This window comes from Parasteatoda tepidariorum, chromosome 6 (assembly GCF_043381705.1).
Source record: "Parasteatoda tepidariorum isolate YZ-2023 chromosome 6, CAS_Ptep_4.0, whole genome shotgun sequence".
NCBI classification, from domain to species: domain Eukaryota; kingdom Metazoa; phylum Arthropoda; class Arachnida; order Araneae; family Theridiidae; genus Parasteatoda; species Parasteatoda tepidariorum.
The window spans coordinates 50,203,187-50,215,033 of NC_092209.1; the positions used below are offsets into that span (position 1 = coordinate 50,203,187).

The 11,847-nt window shown below is 30.9% G+C and overlaps 2 protein-coding genes across 2 annotated transcripts; both read left to right on the forward strand.

Annotated features, from left to right (window-relative positions):
- The first annotated feature begins 256 nt into the window (after positions 1 to 256).
- Positions 257 to 3,669, forward strand: LOC139425816 (uncharacterized). The gene is made up of 3 exons (XM_071181784.1): positions 257 to 467; positions 551 to 2,572; positions 3,170 to 3,669. Exons 1-3 carry the CDS (start codon positions 257 to 259, stop codon positions 3,667 to 3,669), a joined length of 2,733 nt encoding a protein of 910 aa, XP_071037885.1.
- A 470-nt stretch (positions 3,670 to 4,139) lies between these two features.
- Positions 4,140 to 10,751, forward strand: LOC139425817 (uncharacterized). The gene is made up of 6 exons (XM_071181785.1): positions 4,140 to 4,246; positions 6,626 to 6,768; positions 7,776 to 7,945; positions 8,889 to 8,987; positions 10,593 to 10,695; positions 10,744 to 10,751. Exons 1-6 carry the CDS (start codon positions 4,140 to 4,142, stop codon positions 10,749 to 10,751), a joined length of 630 nt encoding a protein of 209 aa, XP_071037886.1.
- The last annotated feature ends 1,096 nt before the right edge of the window (positions 10,752 to 11,847 follow it).

An 11,847-nucleotide genomic window follows, 5' to 3' on the forward strand; every position in this document is an offset into this window, starting at 1 on the left:
TATGTGGAACAGCTTTAGAAACGATAGGAGGTTTTGCTATTTCCTCAGAAAATTATGTTAAAGCTATTGATTTGCTAGAACAGCGCTTTGGAAGAAAAGAAACATTGATAAACAGCCACATGAGTCAATTATTAGAAATTACCCCTTTAAAGCGTCCTGTTTATATGAAAGAGATTCTGGCGAGATATTGACGGGAAAAGTAAAACACCTTACGGAAGGTTTGGTTGCTGTACACACTTTGTTAGGGTGGACAGTAATGGGTAAATCTGAGGTAGAGGGAACATCTACAACTAGCTCAATGTTAGTATTGCCATTGCATGTAAATAATGCAAAAATTGAAGATCTCTGGAATTTAGATACCTTGGGTATTAAAGATAGTAGTGAAAAACGCTCAACAACACAGACCCAAGAACTTGCTTTGAAACATTTCAGAGAAACGGTTAGTAGAGACCGGTTAATTTACCCTGGTTAGATGGACATCCTCCTTTACCCGATAATAAAGAGTTGTCTTATAAAAGACTAAAATACACATTTAAATCCCTTAAATCAGCGAATCGGTTAAATGATTATCAAGAGGCTTTTAACCAATGGGAAAAAGAAGGTATAATAGAGCAAGTTAATGAGGGTAATGATAATTCTAAAAGCTTTGGAATACATTATTTATCACATAGGGCAATTTTTAAAGATAATTCAACCACTAAAGTACGTCCTGTTTTTGACGGATCAGCTAAAACCAAAAACTCCGTATCAATAAATGAATGCATAGAAAAGGGCCCAAATCTCATAGAAATTATCCCAGCTGTATTAAATAGGTTTAGATGGGAAAAGATCGGAGTAATATCGGATGTCAAACAGGCATTTTTACAAATATCTCTTAACGAATCTGATAGGGATTGTTTACGATTCATGTGGCTGAAAGACGGAGATCCTCAAAAGATAATTACGTATAGACATTGTAGAGTAGTGTTCGGAATATCATGTAGCCCCTTCTTACTTGCGGCTGTTCTGAATCATGTATTAGATCAGGTAGAAGAGCCATTGAAAAGTCTTGCAGTGAAGATCAAAGACTCTATGTATGTTGATAATTGCATTGCAAGTGTAGACTCAGTTTCAGAATTGGAACATTTTATATCAGAATCTCAGATAATTCTGAAAGCTGCTAAATTTGATTTACGTGGCTGGAAAAATAACAACCTACTTGAGATGAACGAATTTGTGCAAGATAATTCCAACTGTGAAAAGGAAGTGTCGGTATTAGACCTAAAATGGGACAACCAAAATGACACTTTATCCTGTGAGCTGGTTAAAGAAGAAAACAATAGTGAACCAGTTACCAGGAGAAAAATCTTATCTATGGCACACCAGCTGTTCGATCCTATAGGGTTCACTTGTCCTATAACGTTGATTCCGAAACTTCTTCTACAAGAATGCTGGAAGATTGGAATTTCTTGGGATTCAAAATTGCCCGACGAAATAATTAAAAGATTCGAAAAATGGAAAGAAGAATTAAAAGAATTGAGCAACTTCAAAATTCCTCGTAGACTTTCAAACTTAAATCTTTCTAAATCAAGCTTAACACTTCATACCTTTTGTGACGCTTCCATGGTGGCATATGCGACTTGCATCTTTTTGAGGGCGGAAAGGGATGGAAAAGTTACTTGCCAACTTATTCAAGCAAGATCTAGAGTTGCCCCATTGAAAAAAGTGTCGATACCAAGATTAGAATTACTTGCATGTAACATTGGAGCTAGATTGGCTGATACAGTAAAAAAGGATTTAAGATTGGAAGATATTGAAACATTTTTTTGGAGCGACTCCATGGACGCTCTTTATTGGATAAGGAAAGAAGGCCCTTGGACGATTTTCGTATCCAATCGAGTTGACGAAATTAGAAGACTTTCAAAAGCTAGTGACTGGAAGTTTGTTCCGGGAACCCAAAATCCAACGGATTTGCCTTCAAGATGTTGCACAGTTAAAACCCTATTGAAGAGACAATGGCACGAAGGAACATCTTGGCTTAAAGAATCAAAAGAAAACTGGCCTAATTTTGATCTAGTTCCTTTTGAAAAAATAGTGTATGCCGAGAAGAAGAAAATCATTGTATCATCTTTAAATATGAAAGATGACGAATTTTACAACAACATATCATCCTACAAGAAAATAATCAGAATTACAGGCTGGATATATAGATTTTTTGAAAATTCCAGAGCCAGCAGTAAGAAAACAGGAAAATTATCTGTAGAAGAGCTTATTAAAGCTGAACTCAAAATCTTGAAAAGGGTTCAAGAAGACTCATTCCAAGGCGAAAAATTGAAGAGTCTGAAGCTCCTGTTTATATTTACAGACGCTAATGGACTTGTGAGAATTAAAACAAAAATCATTATGCGAGAAGACAATGAAAACTTTAAAGTTCCAATTATTTTACCATCTGATCATCATGTTGTTAAGAGCCTTATTTTACACAAACATCAAGAACTTGGACATCCTGGAGTACAATCTTTAATGGTAGCTCTGAGAGAAGATTATAGGATATTAAAAGCTAGAAGAACTGTAAAAAAGGTACTGGAAACCTGTATAACTTGTCAACGATTTAATGTGAAAAGACCTGAAATACCAGAATGAGTACTCCCGGAGGACAGAGTTAAAAACGCCTCAATTTTTGAAGTTATAGGAGTGGATGTTGCTGGACCGTTGCTTACGAAGGATAACCAGAAAGTGTGGATCGCAATATTCACCTGTGCTATTTATAGGGCAGTACACTTAGAACTATTGACATCACTTTCAACAGATAATTTCATACTTGCCCTAAGAAGATTTATTGAACGCAGAGGACGTCCGTCAATTATCTACTCCGACAATGGGACTAATTTTATTGGAACTAACAACTCTCTGAAGAATATCAACCTAGAAAGACTAAAGACAACCTTTTCTCCAATTTTCTGGAGATTCCTACCTCCGACTGCTCCATGGTGGGGAGGATTTTTTGAGAGTTTAATAGGACTTTTGAAAAGAATTTTGAGGAAGGTCCTAGGTTATACATCCTTAAATTACCAGGAAATTGAAACTATTTTGTGTGATTGTGAAAGCCAACTCAATTCAAGACCCTGAACATATGTTAGCGATGATTCCGATGATTTATGTCCTTTAACACCTGATTTATTCCCGAAAGACACTCGTACTAGTAGTACTACGGATTTGGATAGATTAAAGCTAACTGTCAAGACGGAATTAAACAAAAGACTTGCGTATAGAAGAAGACTGATGACAGATTTACGAGCAAGATTTCGTAGTGAATATCTGAGTCAGCTACATCATAGACTGACAGTTCGAAAACCAACATACCATCCTAAAGTTGGAGATATCATCTTGATTTGGAATGATAATCTCAAAAGAATACATTGGCCCTTGGGAAGAATACTCTCATTTTTCACAAGTAAAGATGGACTGATCAGAAGAGCCAAAGTTAAGACCAAATCCGGAATTCTGATCAGACCAATTCAAAATCTCTACCCATTAGAACTGGACGAGCAGAATCTCAACAGCGAAGACCAGCTGCCAGAGACTTCCAAAGATGAGCCAGAAAGACCATCATTGGACATTCCTGATTCAACTCCTGCTACTACCAGAGTTGGACGTGTTGTTCGCCCACCATCCAGATTTGGACAATGAAGTATTGAGATTAGGTTCAACATGCCTCGAAATTCAAAAAGGGGAGTGTTAAAAGCAGAATACCATTTTCCTTTGCTAGAAAACGAACCAATAGATGACGCCACGAGATTTAGAACTCTCTAAGAACAACAATTTTTTAGTTAGTTTGATTATGTTACTGTCGTTGGAGAGATCATGTTGTTTTTTGTAGTGTTCAGTGCTGTTAATATACACATGTTAACGAAGTAGAAGGAGTACATTTATTGAGTTTGTGGTCACTGTTTTGATTTTTTTAGGTACGTACCGACCCGGGTAGAAGAACAAGGTAATAAACTTTTAATTTGATACCTGTTAAGTTATCTTTTTTAACAAAAGTATATTTTCATAAGCTCAAACAATTCAATGCTAAAATAAATTTTAATTGAATTAAAAACGCTTTTCTTACACAACGTTTTGGATGCTTTTTAATATTAATTTATATAATCGTATTTATGAAGGTAAAAGAAGAATATACTTTGAATGTAAGTCAAGCGGATGCTGCTGAGCTTAAATTTAACTATTCTGATGTCATATCTGCATTTGAGAGTATCTATCCAGAGTGAGTAATAAAAAATATATGTAAATAATTATAAAATAGATTTATACTAGAATAGGGGTTTTCAACTTACATGAGGCCGGGAGCCACAATTAAAAACACAAGTCAGATGGCGGGCCGCAACTTTATAAAAATTTTATGTAGGACTCTTTTATGTTTGAAGGAACATTAAATATTACAGTCAGATTTTTACCAAGTTGCACAAAACAAAAGTATTGAATTACAAATTTAAATAAGAAGCAGATTTTTTTAAATATTTAATTGCATATTAAAAAATTTCGGGCTACAATAACTTTAATGTGCACCCATGTATTAAACAATTAATGTACGACAGATATCTAATTGTTAAGGTATAAAACTTCAAAGAGGTTGGTATTAAAACTTACATTGTAGCACAAAAAATGTTCAATGACAAAATTGAGGTTTGTCTGCTGCAACCACCAGAGAATAGATATTTACATTTTAAATTTAAAATTTACAAATGTGTATGCAAATGTGTATGCAAATATTTTCGTCCAAAATTAGTGGTTTCAGAAAGTTAAATCGAAGAATTTCTTCGAGAAAATTTCTGATATACACATGCTAAATTATATTCACAAAATACAAAAAAAAGGAAATAAGAAAGAGCAACATACACAATTATTTTTGCATTTGAATAAATATTTTCTTGGATGCAAGACCTGAGAAATAATTTTTTTTTGCACCGTTGGTATGATAAATTTAAGTGAAACGAAGAAATTAGATTTTTATTAACGAGAAAAGTATTTTAAACCCATATAGATTTCTTACGAAAATTGTCCGCAAAAAATGACAGCTAATATATTTTAGTCCGTGGGCCGCAAAAAAAGGCTTCTCGTCAGGATGCGGCCCCCGGGCAGCCAGTTGGAAACCACTGTGCTAGAACATTGTTTCTTTTATGAAAGCTAAATGTAATTAAATATATTTTTGCATAAATTTTGTTAACACTAGAAAATTATATTATTACCAGTTACAGATGATTATAATTATAGATAATTATAATTAAAGATAATTATAATTATAGATAATTATAATTATAGATAATTATAATAATCTAATTGTTATCTGCATTTATCCTAAAATAACTGTGATTTAAATATTCAAAACCGTGAGTTTTCTTAAAGAAACTAATTATTTCAAAAAAAGTTCCAATACTTATGGGCTCTTCCGCTTATTCGCTGAGGCTCGGAAGATTTCTACGTAATTTTATATTACTTGTTTTGCAAACCATGATATCGCTGTTCTTTACTAAGTTAAACCCATTTAAAATGTATTCTAACGTAAAATCGTAATGATTTAAATTAACTTTTAAAATCTTTAAAACTAATTCCTTTTTAAAAAATTAAAATAGTCAAATAATAAAAAAATAATAATTTTGCCAATAATAAGTCAAAGGAAAAATTTTAAATCGAAGGAAAATTTGCTGTAACAAAACAAAAAAATATTGTTTCAAAATCTAATCCACACAGAGGATATACAGCTTGGCCTTCCACCTAGAGAACAAAAGATTTCTTGTAATAAAAATCAGAAAAAAACTCTGCCGAGAAAAAAGTTTTATGTTAAACTAACCAGTAATTGTGTACAAATCCTGATAAGCTTAAAAATCTTTTATAATTTTCCTGATAGCATTGAAATTTTTGTTCCTATAAGTGTATTATTATCCTTAGCATCGTGATCCTTTAATAGGTAGAAGTGTAGAAAACAAATCAGAAGTAGTTTTTATCCGGTAATCGTACGTAAAGATCATTCCTCTAAACCATGCCGACTTTTATGAAAGGAAATTGTCCTTAGTTTTGATAAATATGTAAGATTTAAGAGTGATAGTTCGGATTTTATGTCAGATTTTTTAAATGTTCGTACACATTTTAAATATTGATGTTAGACCCCTAATTATTTTTAAGATAAAAATATTAGTCCGAAGAAAAAGAAATTTTAACTAGTGATTTTTTTTTCTTTAAAAGAAAAAGTAATTGTAATTTTATCTTAGATTTCTAACAATAATTCGAGCTATCCATGTTTAGGTGTTCCAAACCAAGCGAGAGTTGTTCTTTTATTTTTTAACGATTGGTGCACTTCAATCATAATTTCACTCCAAAAATACTTAAATCTTTTATCGACTGAGATTTTCGGGGAAAAAAACACGAAGCGAAATAAATGAATAATGTTATTAAATGAATAATGTTATGCAACAGTTATTTAAGGCGAGAATAAGAACATCCCTGATATATATCAGTGTTTTTAAAAATGCTACTTTTAACCCTTTATAAACTTAGCTTTCTAATTAAGAAATATAAGATTTTTGAGATGACTGATACTGTAAAAATATTTTTTATGCTTTTTTCTCATTTGTTTTGTATTTTGTAGAAGTTATGAATCAATACTTACTGTACCAAGACAAAGATTTAAGCATAATGATTTTCATCATTCATATTGTTTTGCAATTAACTCTCGAGTTGAAAGCGATTTAACACCAATTATGGTATGTAAAGAGAAAAGCGACGATCCAAGTAAGTGAACAAACTTGTGTATAATTTTTTTTCCTCTCAAAGATAACAATTCTGTTATTTAATGCTCATGAAAAAATATCATCTAAAATTATTTAATAATTTTTGGTATAAGACATACTGTCATTTAACTCAATTCAACAACAATTACTGAGTTTTATTACAGGAGCAGTAACTAAGTAATCAGTTAGAACTTTTATTCTGAAATTACAGTAAAATTATCGAAAGCAATTTGCCGTTCTATACACTATGAAAATTATGCTTTGGAACATTTCTATACTTTTACGGTTTCGAAACCATTTACATCTGGTACGGTTAAAAAACCAAAGTAACAAAAATGCCACTTATGCTTGAATGATATTTTCGCATTCTTATAGTCCAAGATCACATTGGTGATCTTGAAGGCAGGGAGTGAAGGAATGGTAGAAATATTGTGTTATTAACAGTGAGATTCAAACCCATGTTCAGCCAATCTGGAGATTGACCTATTAACCTACTCAGCTACAGTGTGTAACACAGTTGCATGGAACAAAATGGCTTCATAAGATAGGCTTAGCTGTCGTGGGTAGAATTCTGATTGTTAAACCGTATTAGGCAAAAACAATTGATAAACGCATTTTCTTACACTTAATAGTTTGATTATCATAAATTTTATGGTTATTTGTCTGTATTGGTTGAATATGGTAAATCACAACTAAATAAATAATTATTTTACCATTTTTACCGAGACATTTAAACAGTGTATTAATGAATTTATTGTGCATGTCTTCAAAGATATATGGAAGACAGATAAGTATTCTTTATTTTAGACAAACCAGTTACACAGAAACAGCACTAATTTAAACGTATTCTTAATTTTAGGCACTACAGCCGGCTCTCAGCCGCCCAGGATATCTCAGTCCTTTTATCCCATCTAGATCTATTCGATGATTCGAATTTTATCACATTACTTTCTCTAATGCTTGGTATAAAATACATTTGATGATTAGTTATATCTTTTTGCGTTTTAGGCGGGATAGTTGACAAATATATTTTTGATCCTCAAATGAACGATGTGTTTGAACTCGATGTTCCTCCTGGAATATTTTTCGCTGTTCATTCTCCATATGATGCAGTGAATCCCTTTGAAAGAGGATACTTTTTAAGTCCAGGAAAGCACTACATTATTGATGTTTTTATAGTAAGTACCATAAGTCCGAGATATTTTTTTTATTAATATAATTTTTTTTTTATTATAGAAATATAAAAAAAATATTATTGTGTTCAAGTAGCTGTTAGGTGGGGTTACTTTAGCCACTTTCCAGCTTTATTCCTTTAAACTAATTGTTTCAATAATTCGCTAGAAAATCTTTAATTAAAAGCCAAGCTTTTCACTGCAAAAAATTCCAGATCAAATCATGGTAAATAATGCCTGGCAAACCGAGTGTTAGTACTTTTTACCATTTAATTCATCTTTACCATAAATTTTACACGACAAAAAATTTAATATACGGTAATTTTTCAATTTTATTTATAGGAAAATTAATGTAATAAAGTAAATACTGTAAGTATTACAACATAAAATTTTATGGTAAAACGGGATTTTATGGATGCTGCACTCAGAGTGCCAGTACTTTTTACTGTAATTATACCTGGAATTTTAAAGTATTAAGACATTTGGGCCAATCTATTTCATGTCAGGCCAGTTAAAACTAAATAACTCCACAGTTAATTGAACCACCATTGCTGTTGCTAATGGTGCGTCTTTTTTTTTCTGTGGATAACAAAATGCTTAATTTTTATCAATGTATAGCGCCATCTGTTATTTAAATTTGATTAAATTTGCTTGAGAATTTTTTGGTTCCTGAAACAGAAAATGCAGTAAAGCATACTTTTCGATCCTTTTCACTTCTCTTTAAATTATTTTTCTAATGATTGGTTATCTCTGATATCAAAAATACGATATGTATTGAAAAAGAATACACTTCCTATAAAGTAAATGTAGTAATTTTATCTACAAAAAATTTGTTATTTCCTGAAATCAAAGTATTATGGAATCTTTTTAAGTTCTAAAAACTTAAAAATAAAAACTCCACTACTATTTTTACAACGAATTCATGTATTGTTATTTTTTAACTCATCAGAGAGAAGACAAAAAACTGAGTTATCCGTATGACACAGACTGTACCGATTATGAAGAACAATGGCTCGAAAATCGCTTTACAGGTGTTCGATCAAAGCAGGTAAATATATCTAAAACAGTAACACAGTGTCAAGTGAACTTTGTATGTTACTACATGATTTTGTTTAGACTACTAGAACACCTATTCAAGCAATTGTAATGAAATTACTTAGGTTTTTCTTGTCTTATGAAAATAAAAATTATAAGGTACAAATTATTACTTATAGACTGAATAAAACAACTCATTTAAATGGATAAGAGACAAAATTATAAAATTAGCACTAGAATTCAATTTAATTTAATTTTTATCGAGATAAGAGGTATTCAAGTATGACGCATGATACTTAATTTAATATAAAATCTTTCTGAACAGTTCATTAGATGATACGTTGACTTTTACTTGTTGCTCAGTGGCAAATTCAGAGAAAAATATTAGTATTTAATAAAATTGAGTAAGTAAAGTAAAATAAAGTAAATCGTAAAAAGTGGACTAAAGCTCACCTATTCTCATAATAGATATATTTTTCAAGAGGTTATGATTTCTCTTATAATTTTCATAGCTTTAGGTGCAAAATTTTCCAACAAATCGCAGCACAATTGAGGAGAAGTTGATAAATTTAAAGTCAATTAGAGTTAATTAAGCGCTGAGGGACCTATAAAACCTTAAATTACAAAGCATAATAGATATTCAATAATTTATAAGATACCATCGTAAAAATATGTATAAAATCGTAAGATTTTATACATATTTTTATAGTATAAATGCGTTTACATCTTTAATTTAAAATGTGCAATCATCAGAATGAAAAAGTGAATACTCTGAATAACTTTTGATCAACTGGTAGGAGTTTCTCATCAATCTTAATAGTTTAAAATCTGAACTTAAATATGCTAATCAATAAGTCCAAAAGTATTTTAAAGTTATTAAAATCAGATATAAAAAACTTACTTTCTTTAAATAAGCATGTATTTCTTTTTAGCGGGTTTGGTTTCTTGTTCCTCTAAATAAGTTATAGTAATATGGAAAATAGGATCTCATTAGTTTATGCAGAAAAACTGTCGAAAATTTGCATACCGTAAAGTAAGTTCATTAGTACACTTCAAGCCAGGAGTCATTTATGAAGTAAACCAAAAATATTATTTATGTTTTCCATTTAAATCTATGAATTAATGACATGCATGTTTAGAATTTATGACGTATAATTATACATTTATGTCGTTAAAAGAGGAGCCGTTTGTGACAGTAAACCAAAAATATTATTTATATTTTCCATTGGAATTGAATTAAGACATGTATGTTTAGGATTTACGACCTGTATGTCTTACTGGTTTTCTTAAATCATCGCGCTATGCTAACTTACACAAAGGGTAAAACCAACTTACCCCTATCCCATACTTGGCACATTGTCCTAGTTGAAACATTCTTTTAAAATTTAGAATTTAAAAATAAAAATTTGAATATTTTTCTTTCATTAGTTTGTTGCCAAGTGGTTTAACTAGCCACAGATTTGATTAATATTTAGTGTAATACATTCTACAAAATAGAAAAAGATAAGAACAGCATAAGGTATAGTTCTTTTCACGCATTTATTTTTAAGTATTACGTATTCCCAGTTTCCTTTATTACGTGGAAAAAAATATTTTAAATCAATATTTCTTTTTTCAGATGTGCCGCCAAAAATGTCACGTGGATTACTTCGCGGAGTGTTATAATTGTTCCCGTATAGATTTTGAATATCCTTCTCAAGAAAAAATATGCAGCTCCGAAGGTGAGAGAATCTTAAGTATTTGATGATTTAAAATTCAATTTAATTCAGGTGGATGAATAAAAAATTTTATTGAAAAAAAATTCGCATGGAGAAATTTCGGAAGAAAATTTAAAAAAAAAACAAAATGGGAGAAATTTAAAAAAAAAATAAAGTAAGAAAAAAAACAAAAGAAAATAAAGTTTGAAAAATGTCTGGATGTTTTCTTATCTACATTTTAACCTTACATTTCGCGTAAAATTTTTACAAACGGTTCTGAACTTTTTCTACAGATTTACTGTAGAAATGGGGAAAAAAGTAGGTACAAAAATTTACACTTATCCTGAAATCACAAATGCTTACAGACTTTACTTTTAAACAATTCATAAGTTTAATTTTGGTGGGAAAACCTTGCCATGCTATGGAGCATATGCAGTTAGCATTAGTTGGGAGTCTTGATACGTCCAGCAGAGAAGAATCTTACCAGTGATAGACAAAAAACATCCTGTTCTATTACCTGAAACATCCTGTTCTATAACCTGAAACATCCTGTTCTGTAACCTGAAACATCCTGTTCTATAACCTGAAGCATCCTGTTCTATAACCTGAAGCATCCTGTTCCATAACCTGAAGCATCCTGTTCTATAACCTGAAACATCCTGTTCTATAACCTGAAACATCCTTATCTGTAACCTGAAACATCCTGTTCTATAACCTGAAACATCCTGTTCTGTAACCTACAATAATTGTTGTTTCTCGGCAGAAAACAACTTTTCCATAAAAGTTGAAATTATTCACTTAAAAAGAATTCTGTTTACCTACGCTTGTGCGTCCACTTCTCACGTTGAAATATTATTATCAAATCGCATTATAAATATTTAGATTTATAGGTGAAAAATAAATTCTAAGCAATTATTTTTTAAAATAACATTTATATTCTTATAACATTACATTCTTCTGACGAATTTAGTGAAATCACAACTGTAATTTATTATTTTTGCTTAGGGAATGGGGGGATATATTAAAAATTAATTTTGCTTGAATCATATTGTGCATGAAGCTGATCGTTAAATTCTAAATCATTTAGCGAATCTTATAACTGTAACTTATAACAATATAGTGTTATTATTTGCACAAAAAATGATAATTGTAAGACGGTTAATAAGATTAGACACC

Excerpts from the sequence above, each read along its gene's own strand:
- LOC139425817 (XM_071181785.1), top strand. The coding sequence starts at position 4,140 with ATGAAGGTAAAAGAAGAATATACTTTGAATGTAAGTCAAGCGGATGCT. Across the intron at positions 4,247-6,625 it reads TTTGAGAGTATCTATCCAGA|AAGTTATGAATCAATACTTA; the intron begins GTGAGTAATAAA and ends TGTATTTTGTAG. Across the intron at positions 7,946-8,888 it reads ACATTATTGATGTTTTTATA|AGAGAAGACAAAAAACTGAG; the intron begins GTAAGTACCATA and ends TTAACTCATCAG.
- LOC139425816 (XM_071181784.1), top strand. The coding sequence starts at position 257 with ATGGGTAAATCTGAGGTAGAGGGAACATCTACAACTAGCTCAATGTTA. Across the intron at positions 468-550 it reads AGACCGGTTAATTTACCCTG|CGAATCGGTTAAATGATTAT; the intron begins GTTAGATGGACA and ends CCCTTAAATCAG. Across the intron at positions 2,573-3,169 it reads AAAAAAGGTACTGGAAACCT|ACACTCGTACTAGTAGTACT; the intron begins GTATAACTTGTC and ends TATTCCCGAAAG.